This window comes from Bombus flavifrons, chromosome 6 (assembly GCF_040668555.2).
Source record: "Bombus flavifrons isolate JBK064 chromosome 6, iyBomFlav1_principal, whole genome shotgun sequence".
Taxonomy (NCBI): domain Eukaryota; kingdom Metazoa; phylum Arthropoda; class Insecta; order Hymenoptera; family Apidae; genus Bombus; species Bombus flavifrons.
This window is the reverse complement of record NC_138447.1, coordinates 3,817,344-3,835,828: the sequence shown is the minus strand read 5'-3', so window position 1 is coordinate 3,835,828 and position 18,485 is coordinate 3,817,344. Positions and strand designations below refer to the sequence as shown.

The following is an 18,485-nucleotide window of genomic DNA, read 5'->3' as shown; positions in this document are numbered from 1 at the left end:
ACATAACTTATTTTGTAGAAAAAATAAATTTTGATTCTTTTATTATATAAATACAAATCATTTATTATATAAAACTGGTGTGCCCATTCATATAAGTAATGTATGTTGTATCGTGCTTTTGTAACATTTGTTATTATGAGTAAGATTATACTATAATTAAAATCTATTGAGGAAATGTGAAATTTAAACATTATTTTATTTTAAGTTATTGTTTGAAGTGATTATTTATATGATTAAGAAAAATTATGATATATGATTTGCACATCACATAAAAGTATACAGAGAAAATGTAGTAGGTTGATTTATACGATTGAAGATAATTTAGACAGGAGATAAGTTTTATTCACATAGATAGTGAAGAAGTGTTCATGGGTCACAGAGATAGGGACAACAAGGGTCATCTCTTGACTTCTATGAACTCAGTTCATTTTTGTTAAGCTACTGTTGCACACCATGAGATTCACAGGTACAGAATAAACATTTTTAGTTATATATAACTCAAATTAAATAGTGCATAAGCCATATTACAAAATATTCATTGTTGTCATTTTATAAATAAGTACCTTTTACTTAAGTACACATATAATTAAATTTATATAATCTTCATAATTATAACGTATTATAAATAATGTAATTCGTTGAATTTATTTAAACATTGAAAATAATTTAATATAGTTGAATATAGAATAATGAAATTAAATTACGTGGAGCAAAGATGTTTCAGCCATTATTAATCTAAAATATTTACTTACAGATATTAATTATGTGTTACAAATACTAATGCACAAATTAAAAGATATTATATTTTTATTTTTTCTTTTCTGTAACAATCATGTTACAAATGGTATATTTCAACCAGGAAAAGAGTATATATATTCGTACAATGCACTTTCAAGTTCTGGTGTTTTGTTACCATCTGGCGCATCATCTTCATGGGGTTTTAATGGAAAACTTAAAATTCAAGCAGAACAAAATGTTGCTACAATGCAGGTAAATTTTATAACTGATAAATAGCAAAATTTGAGAAATTGATTTCATATTTCTCTTTGCTTTTATAATATTATCTGCAACAATATAACAGTAAAATTAATAATTAATTTTATTAAAATCTTTTATATGTGATATTTATATACAGTTAGAATCATTGAAGATGACTATTTGGAATGGTAAAATTCAAGATCAAGGAGAAGATCAAGCTGTTTCAGAAGATGTGACTGATCTTCTAAAACCATTTCAAATTATATACAGAAATGGTCTTATTGAAAATTTTAGTACAGAAGCAATATCACCATGGTCTGTAAATATAAAAAGGAGTATAGCAGGAATTTTACAATTAGATCTGTCTAACTTAGAGAAGGAAACAGCATTTCATTCTACTGAAGTAAGTCATTACATATAATAAGGATTTTTACACTAATATAGTATACTAATATATTATATTATAGAAAAATCATTATGGTCAGTGCAATATTGAATATGTTGCCAATCCTGAAGAAGAAAATGAATGGATAGTAAGAAAATTTTTTGATCCACGAGCTTGTATTGGACATCCTCATTATACGTGGTCAAATGTTCCTAACATGTTGTGTCCCAATGGAGATCAAGTATGTTATATGTACCTTTATTTATTTTACCAAATATTTTATTATTTTCTACTATAACACAATAAATTTCATATATGTGTAGAATCCAATATTGAAGTCCAGTGAGAGATTATACAAAATTAAGATGAATGGATCTTTAAATGAGATTTTGTTTGTTAATGCTTCTGGAGGTATATATGTTCAATCTTTTCAAAGTTTTGGAGAAGCACATTTTCATTTTACAAGGTATGTTTAAGAAATAAAAATTATTTTATTCTAAGAAACTTGTTATAATAAACAAAACTTTCATATTAATTTCTTGATATACACAGACAGATCTTTAAATTAATTTCGGTGAAAGATACAGTAGATAAGATACCCATTAAAGACTTATATTTTAAAGTTCTACAACATGAACTTCCAGCAGTTGATCTCACTCAAAGTAGAGGTACTCTTGACAAGAATACTGTTTTTAAATCTGTAAGTTGTTGATTAAAAAAAATTCTTCGTTTATAACTGATATCTAATAATGCTATTACATATTTTATAGATAGGGACTTTATTAGATCGATTAAGTCTGAGACTTGAAAATCCTGGTTTAGATACAGAGGCTGATAATTTGCATAATACGACGATAACTGTATTGCTTTATTATCTTCAAATGCTGGATGTTGCTGATTTACGTAATGCATACACAAAAATCTCAGGAACAAGTTATAAAGAAGAAACAATACGGTGTTCAAAATTTTTAATAATTCTTTAAAGTTTTAGTAATTTATATAACATATAAAATATATTGTTATTTTTTTCATGTTATTATAGAAATATGTTCCTTGAAGCACTTCCACAAGTTGGCACTAAAGAAGCTGCATTGTTTATATTAGAATTAATCCAAGATAGAAAAGTTTCGGATATGTCTGCAATTCAACTTCTCACTCAGTTACCATTTCATATACGAAAACCTGACGTTCAATTGTTAGTAAATTTACAAACGTTTCTAAATTTGCCAGAAAAAATTTCTGTTGAGGTCCAAAATACTGCTATTCTTACATATGGCACATTGATTTACAAGACCTGTTTATTGTACTGCCCATATGAGATGTTAGATGATTACGTACGTTTATATCTTGATAAATTTACAGGTACGTGATAAATATATATTAAATAAATTTCGCATATCTGTTTTAATTATTATTCTAGTATTATAATAAAACAATAATTCATAGAGACAAAGGAATACGAAAAAAAAATGATTTGGCTAGAAGGATTAGCAAATATACAATTAGGAAGAGTAGTTGAATTCTTAGAACCTATTGCAAGTGGTAGCAATGCAGAATCACGTCATTTTCGTGTTCTTGCTGCGTGGGCATCGCTTTCAACTGCTCCTTTAAGACCCGATGTTGTAAGTAATTTCTGGTAATAATGTAAAAAAACTATTAAATATTACTTTTCTATTTTATTTTATATCACAGATATATCCTGTCTATTGGCCAATTTTAATAAATAGAACTGAGCATTTAGAAATGAGGGTAGCGGCATTGACACTACTTATTGTTTCTAGTCCTACACCAAGCAGATTAATATCATTATATTGGTATATGCAAAGTGAACCCAGTCAACATTTATATAATTATTTTTATACTATTTTGAAATCTATGGAACGTACCACCCATCCTTGTTATATTCATATGTATGTAAGACCGTAATTCATGCAATTCCTTTTTGGAATAATAAAATTCTGAAATATCTTTTTCATATATGATTCTAATGTGTAGAGGTGTGATTGCTGCACAATTTACACGAGTACTTCGTGCAACTACAAATTCATATTTAATTACTGGTAACTATTTATTTGACTATCAAGATACATATAGAAAATTTGGTGCTATGATACATGGTATTGTTATTGCCAATCCTTTAACAAACATACCTGAGGTTTTATATGTAACTGTAAATACCTATGGTAGTGGAGTTAGTATCAATCATGTATCTGTAAGTATTTGATTTAAAATTATTTAATTAATTACTGTAAGGTGACATGTTTTAATATTTTAAACATTATGTATATATAGTTATATATTAAAGCTGAAGGTCTTCTACATTCATTATCAGCACATCTAGATGGTCCAACACAAGTGAAGGATATATTAAAACAATTTAAGTTAGATGAAAAGCAAAATGGACCTGTACATTTAGAAGTAATTGCACGTATTCAGGAAAAAACAGTTTTATGCCTTCATCTCAATGAAACAAATATTATTAAAGGATTTAAATGTAAGTTTATAAATTATCTGTCCCGAAAATTTCGAACATAATTAAATATTTATTGCTTTTTATATTTATATTTTTATGTATTTTTTTAGATTTGTCTTCTTTACCTGATAATATATATCATATATATCAAAACATGGAGTTTCATGTTAATCAACAACGTATTAATATCCCATTAACAATGGAATCAGTGCAAGTTACAGATCTGGGAGCAAATGCTAGACTTGCAGTTATTGCAACATCGTTATTCTCTATGAGAGGGAATTTTACACATGTTTCAGTTGGTCGTAATAATCATGTTATACTACGGTATAATAGAATAATTTATAATTTCACTTGTTTGCTGCAATGTTTTACATTATACAATTGATATTTTCAGAACATCTATTCATAAATCAGAAATAATAGAAAATTATAATCCTTTAATTGATACATGGCATAGTGCAGAAAGGGCACATTCTATTCATGGATATCTTCCAATCAATATTACACTTGGATTTAAAGATCGTCCATTCATTTCATATAATACTCCTGGAGGTATGATAGTAATAATATTCAGATATATAATTTATTAAGAATTTTATTATTTATATTATACCTTTTTAGAACATCTTAAAATGGGAATTACAGCTCATGTTAGAACATCCACTAATATAAAAGGATTAAATATTAAATCAAAATTACGTCAAATTTGTCCTACTTGTCCTCAATTATATATAATTACAAAATCACCAACATATAAACCAAAGGTAGATACTAATTAAAAGTTTTATTTTCTATAAAAATATTATTCATTCAAATATTAATTAATCCTCTCTTACAGACAATAGATCTATTTCAATTTGAATTATCAGAGTTAGGAGGTCAAGTATATGTAAAACTTTTTGACTGTGAAAATGTAATATCACGAGAGAAACTAATTCAAGATGTGTTTTCTTCACATCGCGCCAATTATCCGTGAGTTAAATATTAATATATCTGTATATTCTTTGGTATAAACATTATTAGGCAATAAATATCATTTATTGTATGTTTATTCTGGATTGTTTTAGTATATGGCCATTTTTGGAGTTTGCTTTAACGGCCCTTCATTTCTTAGATTATTACACATATGTACCACCAAAAGGTAGCTGTGGTTTAGCTGCATATATTAGTACAATTGATGCGCAGCGTACTCAAGTTAGTATATTAAAATTTTTTATATTTTAATTGCGAACAAAATAATAAATTTTACATTGAACATGTTTTATTAGGTAAAATTTGAATATATTAAAGGTTCAAATCATCATATGTTGTCTTTAACACATCACAATATAGAATCGTCACAAATTCTTCAACAGTGGAATGTAGCCGCACTTTACGAGATTACCAGCTGGATATCCGATACGATTAAAATTAAAGCGACTAAAGTTATACCAGGTCAAAAGATTTTGAAGGTAGTTTATATGCAACATTATAATTAAAGGGAAATATAAAACAAGATAACAACATTTTTTACTATTTAGTTTTGTTTAGAAGCAGAAAAAGCAATACCTTGGGAATGGGATTTCCTAAGCACTAAGCCAAGTGATCCTGCTAGAATTGCATTAAATGCTGTTTGGGGATATTCTGATACAGCAAAAGGCAAATGTGATGGATCTTCAATTACATTAGATCTACTTGGCGAAATTAGTGAAAAGCAGCTACAAATTGCTAAAGAATCACAATGGCCTTATGAAGAATGTCGAGAACAATCTAAAAGGAAACGTTTTACTCCATTTTCTGATGCTTGCTATGAAGCTTCAAGAGAATTATCAACCTTGAGAAAATATCAAGTTGTTGCACAACATGAAAATGTAATTTTAATAATTTAAATGCAATTTTAATAATCTATAATTCAAAATATTGTTTTAAATTAATCTTAATTATGTAATTATAATCAGATACCACAAAATTTAATGAGATTAGCTTGGAAATTTCGAGCTTTTTATGACCTAATTGGTGGGAACAGTAGTTCAGATCCTAATTCCAAAAAATTTATTGTGACAGCAACATTTCCGAAAGGATCAGATATTGGTGAATTATCGCTTAATAATGACAAAGTAGCAATTGAATATAATTATAATCTTATAGATTATTTTTTAACTCGAACTAGAATTCATAAATACATGGATCTGTCAATATTGAAGACTTTTTTTGGTAAGCTATTCTTCTTCTTTCATGATTCACAATTGTTTAGAAAGATAGTTCATTGCAGAATTCATTCTATTTGATTACAGTACCTTACCTGTCTTAATCACTTCCAAATTTAGGCACGTGTGTTGTGACACCAGACTATATAAAATCAATTCACAACATCACTTATCCTTTTCACAATAAAGGTGAAGTTTTGTTGCTTGGCCAGTGTTATAGTGAAAATCCAAAATATGCATTGACGGCACGAAATGATTTATATGGTATTAATATCAATATATATGACGAAATAGATACAGTACGAATTATACCTAATCAAACTGGAGGAACATTATACAATAATACAATATATATTCCATTGCCACAAAGCTTCATGTTTCATTCATTAGGTTCAAAAAGGTAATTAAAAGAACTATACTAAAAAAACAGTTATAACATTTTATACTATATTAAATACTACAATAAACACATATTTATATTATATTTAATAAGTTTTTATTATATTTCAGAGTAAGATTGGACAGCAATACTATTGATATTATAATTCCTAATCTCTATTTATATATGCATTGGACACAAGAACAAATTCTTCTGTTCTTTCCAACATATCTGTTAGAATTTACCTGTGGTATATGTGCATTAGGCACTCTTGATAGTAATAATTTATATGAGAAACTATAATTTTTATGAAAAATTAATATCTTATTTATAAAAAATTGATTTAATGTAAAAAACTATTCAACGTGATTTAATATTTACTTTGTAATTTATGTTCGTGCATCAACATACAAGACATTTTAAACATGATTAGAAATTGTTGTTTCTAATTAATATATGATTATAAGATAAGAAAATGTATTGTAAAAATTGTACAAAAATTTAATATTGTTATTTACAAATATACTTCCTTTATATATTAATCTATAGTTACTTTCATTGTAATTTATTTTTCTAATATATAAGAAAATTTAACATCAAAACGTAATCTATCAACTTATTAATTATTACGTCCTATTTACTGTAATGTACTTAAATTAAAAGGAATATATTTTTCGGCTTTTATTGCATATTTATCAAATAAAATAATTTAATTACTATTTTTAAATACGAAACAGTAAGATTTATAGAAAAAATGTTTATTAAATAATACAAAACGATAGAGTATACAACATTTTAGGATTTAGATACATATTATAAAATAACATTCATATCACTCTACTTCCATACACTTATTAGTTAATGCAAATCATACTGAAATGTTATAGATTTATTGTATTCACGTATTTGTGAGACATACATCTAAATGCTGATTCATTTGAGATTCTATTATTAATTTCATACAAACAGGACAAGGACATTTATTCTGTTCAATTGATACTTCAGGAACTGCATTCAACATTTCGCTGTTATTACAATGAATTGATGAAGATATGTCGTCGTTAAAAACATTCCCAATACAATCTTCTAAATGATCATTTAACGAGACTCCAAAAGGAATGAATTCATTACATACTAAACAATTATGTGAAACAGTATTCATTACATTATTTTTTTTAACTTTTGTATTCTGAATAGCATTTTTCGAATTTTCGGTAACTGAAAAACTGAATGAATCGTCACTAGACGCACTACTAATAGAAATTATACTTTCGTTTAGACTTATATTATTATCATCTGTATCATCTAATTTAATAACTAAATTATCATCTGTTTCTAGAAGGCACTTATCAATATGCTCATTTATATCTATAAGATTAAAACTATTACTACAAATAGGACAATTTACTTTCCTAGAATTTTGTAACTGATCTAATTTTAGCTGTTTGCTTGAAAAAGTACTTGATTCATTTTTTCTTTTTTTAGCAGATGGTGAATTATTTGCTTTTATTTCTAAATTTGCAAAATTATCATTATTAGAATTTTTTATTGTAATTTGCTCTTTACTTTTGTCTACTTTTTCATTTCTTGAACTTAAACAAAAATCCATGTGTTTATTCATCTCATTATTTGACACAAAATTATTGCATATTGGACATTTCACAAGTTTTGTTTGTACTTCATTTAATAATTTACTATTTTTAGCAATTGGTTTCTCCATTTCTACAGCATTAATTAATGAATTTATTGTTTTCCTTGGTGTAGTATTTTTATTTAAAGCCTGCTTATAATTAACATTATATAATTTGTTCAATAAATTACTTTGGCCTATATTAGAGCCACCAACAACTCCAGAAGATGAAAATTTAGATGTACTAGAAATTTTAGTAATACTGCTAGGACTACCATATTTTTGTGAATTACTTGAACAGTTTGGACCTCCTGTACCCCAACCATGAACATTGTTTGTACCATTTCCAAGTCTTTTAAATCCATTTAAAGAATTTTGATTATTTACAACTGATTTGATACTTTTTGGAATGGATACAACTTTTGATTCTGTGATAGGTGAAGTAGTTTTCATAAGCCAATTGAACATAGTACTTGGTTGATTATAATTTTTAGGAGAAGACTTTGTTTTCTCTTTACTCTTTGAAGATTTTGTTTTAAAATTCTCTGGTTCTTTAATTTTAATGAATTGGCCACCACAAGTTTGTTGATGTTCTTTCCACCAAAAATCAATTGGACCTGGAGCACGATTCATAGCTCTGCGTACTGTTCCAAAGTATGGAGCTTTCTTTTGACAAGGACCATTACATCTCCACCAATGTTGTTGATATAATCTAACTTCATCATGAAAATTGTGATGTATCTACATAAAAAAATGAAAAAATTGCTAAAATTATATAATAAATTATTATATTTATTTTATTACAGATACATACAGTTATTTTTGTACCAGCTGCTTTATTTATTCTATTCATATGTTTACAAAACTCTGGACCATGTCCATCTCTGTCACGATTATTGTTTGTGAGGAACAAGTACCCATGAATCATTTCATGCTGTAATATATATTCAAGGAAAGCTAATAAGATTGGTTAGATTCTTTAATAATTAATCAAAGATAATTATACTACAAAAATCTTACTAATAAGGTCTCAACTAGATCTTTCCTTGGTCTAAGCTTTAATAATGGTGCACTAAGTGAAATTATACACTGTCGATTTCGAGGATGAAAAGTACATATACCAGCACAACTGTAATGTATAAGAATAAATATAATATATGGTATAATAAACACTTTATCTTATTTAGTATTCCTTGAATGAAATAAATTACCTTGTCATTTTAGGACTCCATTTAACTTCCACAGGAAGCAAAACATTCCAGAAAAAACGCTCATTAAATTGTACAAACAATGTATGAATATTAGGTGTCGGATCAATTAATTCCAAGGTTTGATCAATTAATGTTCTTGGTTTATAATCTTCCTTATCTTTCTAAATTTTACAAAATCATTATAATATAAAGTGTTATGTACAAAGTATATATCAATTATTAACGTTAAATGATAATATAATAGCAAAATACACTTACATTTTTTGGTAAGACTGCATTTTCTGTTAATCCAAAACAATTATCTTGTTGATGTAATTTATATGCCAATTCAAGGTCGCGAGATTTTTGTGATTGTATCATAATTTACAAATGTTAATAAAGATAATACAGTATTAACTTAAAATATTTCGCTACATATACACAAGCTGGAAAATTTCATTTATTAATCTTAATTCATATCAACAGTATCCTTCATTAGTTACGTATACGTGCAGTATTAAGTAGTTTCTCATTTTACTTTATTAATATAATAAACAATGTCATTGCAGCGTTCTACATTCACACAAGAGATAAGCGAATAATTCTGGTTCTCTCTGAATACTTATTTACAAAACGGTTGCCGATTACAATGACATTGATACATGTCAAAATCAACGTTCTGTGCAGATTTCATATATGCATATATACCGTATTTTTAATACCATATATCGTATTTCTATTGTTTGGAATAGGTTTGGGATAATACAAGCTTAAATTTTGGCTCAATATTGCAATATGATAAATTATTGGTGCAGAAATTGTAATCAACATCTATATAATTTATTTGTGATTTAAAAGACAGCATATAATGTAACTGAAGCATATAATATATATATATATATATATACAGGGTGGTTGGTAACTGATGGTACAAGCAGAAAGGAGGTGATTTTACGCGAAAAAAGAAGTCGAAAATATAGAATAAAAATTTTTTTTTTTTAATTTTTCCATTAAGACAACAATCTACAATGAGATCCGTTATAACGTACTGCACGCGTACCGAGCGTAAATTCAAAGTCGATTTTCTCGAAAACAAAGCCTCAAACGAAAAATTTTTATTCTACATTTTCGACTTCTTTTTTCGCGTAGAATCACCCCCTTTCCGCTTGTACCACCAGTTACCAACCACCCTGTATATATCAAATTTAGATACCAATATATACATCATGTTATTTACTTATATGATAAACATACTGTGACATACCAGAAAATTTCAAAACGATACCGATTCTATAATATCGCCTAATTCATGGTACATTCATTTCATATCTTTCATCATGCCACGCGTCAGAATACTGCGCCCTCTGTTTGTAATCTCATATTTATTGTATATGGAAGATTGGCCTATGTAAAAATTGTATTGGGTTAATCGTACAGCATATAACTAAATAATTCAGCAAAATGGTAAGCATTCGTCTATCATTAATTTAGAATCGTTGACAATGTACGTAAATTGTAAAAAATATTTATGACAAGGCCGTTCGGTACAAGTTGCCACAGATGTCAATCACTGCTCGTGGTTCTAAACTAAACACATATAAAATTAAAATGTATTTCAACATTACATTATTTTGTATTATTTTAGGTACTTATTGCTGCAGCAGTCTGCACAAAAGCAGGCAAAAGTAAGTAATACTTATTTCCTCTGACCACACCTGTTTATGCATATATGTGTGTTCTGTAGATGTGTTGATATCAAACTTTATTACCGTCTTAATTGTCGGGCAATCTTGATCTTATTTGTTTAATACATTCAGCTGTTTATTTTGTTTTATATATACAGTTACTTTTTTAATTTTTTAATTGTAACATTTATAAATTTAGTATTGAATTAGTTATTTAATATTATTGTTATATATTATATAAATGAATAAACAGATATTTTTAAATAATGTAAATTTAATAATTTATGTTTAATTATTTTATATAAATTTTTAAATACTTATTAAATAACAATTTATAGTAAGTATGCTTAAAATATTGATATCTTATGATGATAAAGTATGTGCTATACGATATGCTTCTTCTATACGAATGCATTTTTAAATATTACTTGTAATTAATGAAAAAACTAATAATCTTTATGAATTTTAGCTATTATCTCTCGCCAATTTGTTGAAATGACAAAGGCCAGAATAGAAGGTTTGCTTGCTGCATTTCCAAAGTTAATGAGTTCTGGTAAACAACATACATTTGTAGAAACAGAATCTGTGAGATATGTTTATCAACCTTTGGAAAAAGTATATATGCTATTAATTACAACAAAAGCTAGTAATATATTAGAAGATTTAGAAACATTGAGGCTTTTTGCAAGAGTTGTAAGTATATTATAAATTTAAAATTAATACAAGTATCTATTACTTCAATTTTGTATATTTAATTGATTCCTAACTAATGTTTAATAATTTGGTTAATAAGTCTACATAATAAATTTACAGATTCCTGAGTATTGCAATTCAATGGATGAGCTTGAAATAGCTGAAAATGCATTCAATTTGATATTTGCATTTGATGAAATAGTTGCATTAGGATATAGAGAAAGTGTTAATTTAGCACAGATTAGAACATTTGTAGAAATGGATTCACACGAAGAAAAAGTTTATCAAGCTGTAAGAATGACTCAGGAAAGAGAGGCTAGAAATAAAATGCGTGAAAAAGCAAAGGAATTGCAAAGGCAAAGAATGGAAGCAGTTAAAAAAAGTGGTCTTAAAAATCCTGGATTTGGTAATTCTTATGGAAGCAGCGGTAACTTTACATCATCACTTAGTGTGAGAGATACTACCAATTTTGTACCAGAACCAGTTAGACCTTCATATACACCAACACAGTAAGAAATAATGTAATGTAAATGTAATTTTATTAAAAACTATATTCTACAACATATCTTTATTTTATGTATATGCAGAAAGCCTGTTAATACTGGACCAGGAGCAATGAAATTAGGAGGGAAATCTCGTGATGTTGATTCTTTTGTAGATCAGTTAAAAGAAGAAGGAGAGAATGTTGTAACAACACCTTTACCTACAACAGGAGCAAAATCAACATCACTTACACCACAGATAATAAATACTGAACCGTAAGATATTAATTAGTTTAATTTATATACGTATGTGTACTATCAATAAATTTTAAACAATTGCTTTTTTATGTTAAGAGTCCACCTGCGGCAAGAAGAACGTCTTAATGTAAGAATTGGTCGAGACGGTGGCTTACAACACTTTGAATTGCATGGTTTAGTAACATTACATATTTCGGATGAGAAATGGGGTCGAATTCGCGTACAATTAGAAAACAGAGATTCAAGAGGAATTCAATTACAAACACATCCAAATGTAGATAAAGAATTATTCAGGACACGTGGTCAAATAGGTTTAAAAATTCCTACAAAACCGTTTCCATTGAATACTGATGTTGGAGTATTAAAATGGCGATTGCAAGCTCAAGATGAAACAGCACTACCTATTTCAAGTAGGAATAATTTGCTAAATACAAATTATATATAGCTTTGGATATATTCTTTATCCATTATTGTATAATAAAGAAATAATCTTCTTTGTTACTTAAAACAGTTAATTGTTGGCCATCTGAGAACGGAGAAGGTGGATGTGACGTGAACATAGAATATGAATTAGAACAAGTTAATCTCGAATTAAATGATGTTCAGATAAACATTCCGTTACCTATGGGATGCAATCCCATAGTACACGAATGTGATGGTCAATATACATACGAAGCACGAAGAAATATGCTTGTATGGTCTTTACCAGTGGTTGATGCAACAACAAAATCAGGTTCAATGGAATTCTCAGCACCGTCATCTACTCCTGCAGATTTCTTCCCCCTTCTTGTTTCATTCTCATCCAAGACATCATATGTCAATATAAAAGTACGCTCTCTTGTATTCATATTACGTATATAAATATACAACAAGGAATAAAATTTCAACATTCATATGTTCATAAAAAACTAAATAATTTTATATTTTTCGTAGGTAACCGAAGTTTTACTTGTAGAAGATGAAAGTCCGGTTAAATATTCAGTGGAAACAGTTTTCTTTACTGATAACTACGAAGTGGTATAAAAGTATCTATTAAAGAGTAAGATAATTGCTTGTGCTATGTACAAAAATACAGGACACTATCCATTGGAATTTTGAAGATAAAGATTTTCAGCTTATTTATATTCAGGTTACAATTTTATTGTCACATAAACTTTATTTTTATCAATGGATGCTTGAATGTATTTCCAGCAATTTACACATACTTCTGAAACGATTTGTTCAATTTAGTACATGTCTAACGTTGAACTATTACAGAAAAGTGTATACAGATGTTTTGTAATTGGTAAATACAGAATACGAGAAGTTTTATGAATTACACTTATATCAATGTACAAGAGTTATGTTATATTAAATAATTTTATTTAATTTTCGTATACATATATACACATACATGCACAGATACATGAACATTATAATTAACTACAAAGAAATAATACGAACATAATTGGTAGGTTTTTAACAAAACATTAATTTACTCTTATATTTGCATTCACTTATTCTTGTTATTTTCTTTTAATATTATTATTAAGAGCATTTAATATTTTGATATCCTTCATTCTTGAAAATGCAAAAATATTTTTTTATTTTCAGGTCTAGTACTTTTATATACTTTCTTGCTAACTTTTTAATAAAAAATGGCAGATTTTTGTAGATAAAAAAAAGAAGGGAATTAATGTAGTCAATAACTGCATGTAAATAGTTTTAAAAGAATTTTATTTAAATTAGACTTTTATAAATAAGAAAAAACTTATTTACCATTTAATTTACTTATTAAATATGTATAAATAATCAACAAATTGTCCGTAAAAGAATATTTGTTTGTAGGAGAATATAAATTTCATTCATACGCTTTTTTTCAGGAGACATTTACTATAAATAATTATATAGAATTAAAAATAAAAAATATTTATTAAAATATTCAAGTGTAAATATCACTATGTAATTTGTACAATTTTTTAAAACCTATACACATTTTAAGATTATATTTACGTTATTTATATTGCATTACTTTATTGCAATATATTTGGTGATATGTTTACCACTTGTTGTATTAAATAATTTTCAATTACTGCTTTAGCTAAAAGACAATTAAATCAAGCAATTTTTTAAATATTTCATATAGTGTATCCAAATATTAATTGTATGATTTTTGCTTACCAGTTAGTGAATTATTTAATACTGCTGCGTGATAAGCACTTATATTATACATATTACGACGCGTTATATCCGCGCCTCTAGATAATAATTCGTAGCATACATGTGGATGATCTCCATTTGCTCCATATATTAAAGGTGTATTTCCTTCCTTTATTATTAAAAACAAAAAATCAACATTTAAAATTTTTATTTGGTAAGAAAAATTACTATATGTAACATGTACCTCATCGCTTGCATTGGAATCTGCACCATGGTTTAACAACAATTTTACAAGATCATGATGTCCATAAGCAGCTGCTAAATGCAAAGGAGTCTCTCCATTGAGACCACGGTAGTTTTTGTTTGCACCAGCTTTAAGTAATTGCCTTGCACTGCCTAATTGTCCATATCTCGCAGCCCACATAAGACCAGTTAAACCCTTTTCATCAGGTGTATCAACAGTACCTTTATAACAATTTATTAACAAATATTAACAACAATATGTATTACCATTTGTTTGTAAAAAAATAACATACTTGGATGTATGTGTTCAGGTGTAAGTTCACCTTGGCCAGCTAATGTATGGAATGTAATATCGCTACCACCATAAAGTTGAGATATTTCTGTTTGTGTATTACCTCTTTGTAAATTAGTAAGTAATGTAGGAGGCTGGAAAAAATATTAGGTTAGGGAAATATTTATAATATGCCTTTTATTTAAACATTTGAAATAAGATATATATAGATATTATATATACCTTATATGGTTGGAAGGCACTGGTTCTTGTAGCATCTTGCCATGCTCCTGGAGCCCAATGCCATTTAGTTTCTATAGGTTCAGACTTGCACCCAATATTTACATTTTCTGGCTTACAAATTAATGGTCTTGGTCTGATACCAATTGTTGATTCTCCATCACGCACAATACTTTTAGTTTCATTAGTAGGAGTATCACATTTTTGTTCTTTCTCTTCTTCATCGTCTTCTTCTTCCTCTTCTTTTACAATTAGTTCAGAGTGAATTTGATTTTCCATACTTTTCTATTCCATACATATATTTACATATATTCCACACAGAGTTATATTAAATAATAAATAAATGTAAATAATAAAACAGTACACTGTTGTAAATTAGAAAATACTTTAATACAAATACATTATGTTTACAAAATTTGATTTAGTGCACTATCTATATAAATGATTTATTTAAATCACAAAAATTAAATACACATATCATATGTCATATTAAAAATGAAAAGTTTACCTTCCGAATCTTTTGTATTTAAAAAATATACACAAATGATTTATATATTTAGCTGATTATCGTAATTGAATGTCTATAAGCATTCATGAAAATGAATTTAGAAAATTTTTAGAGGATTCATAACAGACTTCGAGAGGTTATAATTTCATTGTTGTTTGACATATACCATTATTTTTATAATTCTTATAATATATTGTATGTCATGAATGTAAATACTTTGCAAAAATTTGAATTTAATTAAACGATACATAAATATTTTTGTGAAAAAAAAATAGAATAAGTAGAAATGTACATATGTCGTAATGACGATACGGACAAGGTTTTCCATAGGATACTGTAAAGGAGTTTTCAAAACTTATATTTGTATTAATCTTAATGGATTTTATGCCTTACGAATTAAGAGATTTATTTTAGAATAATTTTTATTATTGCAGCATGAGCAACTTCATAAGGAGTGTAATATTTAAAAAGGTATCATTTTAATGTTATTACCTTGGTTATGGTGTTTAATATTTTAAGAAGTTTATTTTAAGAATTAAACATAACTAGCATTAACATTATATTTACACATTATAAACTTTTATATCGTAAAGATCATATTTAAAAATTTCCTACATATCTATAATACAATAAATTATTAAATTATGTGTAATTATATAAACTGATTTTCTTTTAGATCATAAAACAACTACAAAATATAGACAATGCATGTCAATATAAGATTATGTCTAATTTGCATATCACATTTAATAAGGAAATTGATACATATACCTTTGTACTTCCTTTAAAATCAAAAGATTATAATTTAACAAATAAAGTGAAAGATATTACAGATAATGATTTAAAGGGTGATTTTGATAATATTACAGTCCAAGATAATACTATACACTTCAATGTGCTAAGAGATAAGTATATAAAGCAACTTTTAGAAAGCAATCTTTCTGGTGTTAGACCACCACTTGTGGATATTAATAAAAACATTATAGTAGAATTTAGTTCACCGAACATTGCCAAACCCTTTCACATAGGACATCTACGTTCTACAATTATAGGAAACTGCATTGCTAATTTATATAGTTTCTGCCAAAATCAAGTTACAAAGATAAATTATTTAGGTGATTGGGGTACACAGTTTGGTTATGTTTATATAGGAATGAAAATGGCAAACATTGATAATATAGAAATGCAAACAGATCCCATTAAAACATTGTACACAGCTTATGTTAATGCTAATAAATTAGCTAAAGATGATCCAAGTATAAATGAGAGTGCTAAGGAAATATTTAGACAATTAGAATTAGAAGATAATGAAGTTTATAAAAATTGGGAATCAATCAAACAGTTTACTGTCTTAGAATTGGAAAGAACATACAAAAGAATAGGTGTAACATTTGATCAATATGATTGGGAATCTATGTATACAGCTAAAAAAATAAATAAGATAATTGATAAGATGGGAGAAATGCAGCTGTTAAAATTAGATAATGAAAATAGGAAAGTAATGCCTTTGAGCGAAGAAAAAAGTGTTCCTATTATAAAAAGTGATGGTACAAGTTTATATATAAGTAGAGATATTGCTGCTGCTATTGATAGATTTGAGAGAAACAAATTTGATGCTATGTATTACATCGTAGAAAATGGTCAAACTGACCATTTTACTAATTTAATCCAAATTTTAAATAAAATGAATTTACCTTGGGTAGATAGATTAAAACATGTTAAGTTTGGAAGAGTACATGGTATGAGCACACGACAAGGTACAGTGGTATTTTTAGAAGACATTTTGAACAAAGCAAAGGAAATTATGAAACAAAAACAATTGGATGCAAAGAGTAAGTTTATATTATCTATAGTCATACATAAAATATAATTGAGGAGTGGTAATGAAATATATCCATATTATTCAATTATTTTAGCAACTAAAATTCCGTTGGATAAAATAGATGAGACTTCTGATATTTTGGGTGTTTCTGGTGTAATTATTCAAGATTTAAAACAAAGTAGAATGAACAGTTATAAGTTTGATTGGAATTTAATGCTTGATGTAAGTTATTTAGATAAGTTAAAATCTTTTAAAGAATATTTCAAAGCTATTTAGTGATATATTGTTGTTTAGTGAAATATATATTTTAATATCAGATGAAAGGTAATTCTGGAATAAAATTGCAATATGCTCATTGCCGTTTATGCAGTTTGGAAGAGTTATCTGGTGCTACATTAGTAATAGAGTGTGATTCAAGTCTTTTAAAAGAAGCAGAAGTTGATCAATTAATTTTACTAATTAGTCAATTTGATGAAGTTGTACTTAAATCTTATGAAGAATTAGAACCATGTGTATTAACAATTTATCTTTTCCATTTATGGTTAGTATAAATATATGAAATAGGTATATTAAAAATTTTAATACATTAATTTTATATAGTCTTTTCTATACATTTATTTTTTATATTTTTCTTCTCTAGTAAAGCTATCAATATAGCTTGGCGCAAATTGAGTGTAAAACACCAATCAAATGACTTAGGAAACCAAAGATTATTATTATTTCATATAGCAAGAATTACTCTTGCCCAAGGTATGAAATTACTCGGCTTAACACCTCTTGAAAAAATGTAAATGGAAAAATAAAACTTTTATACAAAATGAAAATGTTATATAATACAATTAATTTAATAAATTTAAACGTCATGGTCATGCATGTGTATTATATAATGTTTTTCAAAGGTTAAGGATAACATCTTTAAA

General features: G+C 27.0%; 5 protein-coding genes across 6 annotated transcripts; 3 read left to right on the top strand and 2 right to left on the bottom strand.

The window, feature by feature from the left end:
• The first annotated feature begins 264 nt into the window (after positions 1-264).
• Positions 265-6,898, top strand: LOC138180766 (vitellogenin-3). 2 transcript variants are annotated; one of them, XM_069114907.1, is made up of 22 exons: positions 268-466; positions 755-990; positions 1,136-1,381; positions 1,446-1,604; positions 1,687-1,829; positions 1,916-2,063; positions 2,134-2,318; positions 2,406-2,725; positions 2,810-2,985; positions 3,056-3,273; positions 3,359-3,575; positions 3,656-3,857; positions 3,947-4,163; positions 4,234-4,391; positions 4,461-4,603; positions 4,678-4,811; positions 4,907-5,033; positions 5,108-5,290; positions 5,360-5,689; positions 5,777-6,032; positions 6,146-6,425; positions 6,536-6,898. In XM_069114907.1, exons 1-22 carry the CDS (start codon positions 454-456, stop codon positions 6,705-6,707), a joined length of 4,263 nt encoding a protein of 1,420 aa, XP_068971008.1. In that variant the 5' UTR covers positions 268-453; the 3' UTR covers positions 6,708-6,898. The 2 variants fall into 2 exon arrangements, with proteins under 2 accessions (XP_068971010.1, XP_068971008.1); XM_069114909.1 differs by lacking the exon at positions 6,536-6,898 and having other exon boundaries at positions 265-466; positions 6,113-6,286.
• A 270-nt stretch (positions 6,899-7,168) lies between these two features.
• mh (DNA-dependent metalloprotease SPRTN) lies at positions 7,169-10,099 on the bottom strand. The gene is made up of 5 exons (XM_069115831.1): positions 9,504-10,099; positions 9,246-9,406; positions 9,055-9,163; positions 8,849-8,968; positions 7,169-8,775 (listed from the first exon to the last, which is right to left on the bottom strand). The coding sequence occupies exons 1-5, from the start codon at positions 9,603-9,605 to the stop codon at positions 7,303-7,305; spliced, it is 1,965 nt and encodes a 654-aa protein (XP_068971932.1). The 5' UTR covers positions 9,606-10,099; the 3' UTR covers positions 7,169-7,302.
• Positions 10,100-10,536: 437 nt separating this feature from the next.
• deltaCOP (coatomer subunit delta) lies at positions 10,537-13,711 on the top strand. The gene is made up of 8 exons (XM_069115833.1): positions 10,537-10,688; positions 10,870-10,909; positions 11,379-11,602; positions 11,723-12,111; positions 12,190-12,360; positions 12,439-12,752; positions 12,854-13,170; positions 13,276-13,711. The coding sequence occupies exons 1-8, from the start codon at positions 10,686-10,688 to the stop codon at positions 13,363-13,365; spliced, it is 1,548 nt and encodes a 515-aa protein (XP_068971934.1). The 5' UTR covers positions 10,537-10,685; the 3' UTR covers positions 13,366-13,711.
• Positions 13,712-14,234: 523 nt separating this feature from the next.
• On the bottom strand, positions 14,235-16,267 carry LOC138181181 (DNA-binding protein RFXANK). The gene is made up of 6 exons (XM_069115834.1): positions 16,236-16,267; positions 15,239-15,520; positions 15,018-15,150; positions 14,726-14,946; positions 14,503-14,650; positions 14,235-14,422 (listed from the first exon to the last, which is right to left on the bottom strand). Exons 2-6 carry the CDS (start codon positions 15,512-15,514, stop codon positions 14,355-14,357), a joined length of 846 nt encoding a protein of 281 aa, XP_068971935.1. The 5' UTR covers positions 15,515-15,520; positions 16,236-16,267; the 3' UTR covers positions 14,235-14,354.
• Positions 15,708-18,436, top strand: ArgRS-m (arginyl-tRNA synthetase, mitochondrial). The gene is made up of 5 exons (XM_069115832.1): positions 15,708-16,214; positions 16,420-17,575; positions 17,660-17,787; positions 17,883-18,106; positions 18,206-18,436. Exons 1-5 carry the CDS (start codon positions 16,179-16,181, stop codon positions 18,354-18,356), a joined length of 1,695 nt encoding a protein of 564 aa, XP_068971933.1. The 5' UTR covers positions 15,708-16,178; the 3' UTR covers positions 18,357-18,436.
• Positions 18,437-18,485: the final 49 nt, after the last annotated feature.

What these genes read in the sequence shown, in the direction of transcription:
- deltaCOP (XM_069115833.1), top strand. An exon ending in CTGCACAAAAGCAGGCAAAA is followed by an intron (nt 10,910 to 11,378) that starts GTAAGTAATACT and finishes TATGAATTTTAG; the next exon opens with CTATTATCTCTCGCCAATTT. An exon ending in TGAGGCTTTTTGCAAGAGTT is followed by an intron (nt 11,603 to 11,722) that starts GTAAGTATATTA and finishes ATAAATTTACAG; the next exon opens with ATTCCTGAGTATTGCAATTC.
- LOC138181181 (XM_069115834.1), bottom strand. Translation starts at nt 15,514, where the DNA reads ATGGAAAATCAAATTCACTCTGAACTAATTGTAAAAGAAGAGGAAGAA. An exon ending in GTGCCTTCCAACCATATAAG is followed by an intron (nt 15,151 to 15,238) that starts GTATATATAATA and finishes TATTTTTTCCAG; the next exon opens with CCTCCTACATTACTTACTAA. An exon ending in ATTCCAATGCAAGCGATGAG is followed by an intron (nt 14,651 to 14,725) that starts GTACATGTTACA and finishes TTAATAATAAAG; the next exon opens with GAAGGAAATACACCTTTAAT.
- LOC138180766 (XM_069114907.1), top strand. An exon ending in CACCAACATATAAACCAAAG is followed by an intron (nt 4,604 to 4,677) that starts GTAGATACTAAT and finishes CCTCTCTTACAG; the next exon opens with ACAATAGATCTATTTCAATT. An exon ending in TCACATCGCGCCAATTATCC is followed by an intron (nt 4,812 to 4,906) that starts GTGAGTTAAATA and finishes GGATTGTTTTAG; the next exon opens with TATATGGCCATTTTTGGAGT.
- ArgRS-m (XM_069115832.1), top strand. Translation starts at nt 16,179, where the DNA reads ATGAGCAACTTCATAAGGAGTGTAATATTTAAAAAG. An exon ending in ATTGGAATTTAATGCTTGAT is followed by an intron (nt 17,788 to 17,882) that starts GTAAGTTATTTA and finishes TTTTAATATCAG; the next exon opens with ATGAAAGGTAATTCTGGAAT. An exon ending in ATTTATCTTTTCCATTTATG is followed by an intron (nt 18,107 to 18,205) that starts GTTAGTATAAAT and finishes TTTCTTCTCTAG; the next exon opens with TAAAGCTATCAATATAGCTT.
- mh (XM_069115831.1), bottom strand. Translation starts at nt 9,605, where the DNA reads ATGATACAATCACAAAAATCTCGCGACCTTGAATTGGCATATAAATTA. An exon ending in ATGCAGTCTTACCAAAAAAT is followed by an intron (nt 9,407 to 9,503) that starts GTAAGTGTATTT and finishes TGTAAAATTTAG; the next exon opens with AAAGATAAGGAAGATTATAA. An exon ending in CAGCTGGTACAAAAATAACT is followed by an intron (nt 8,776 to 8,848) that starts GTATGTATCTGT and finishes TTTTTTATGTAG; the next exon opens with ATACATCACAATTTTCATGA.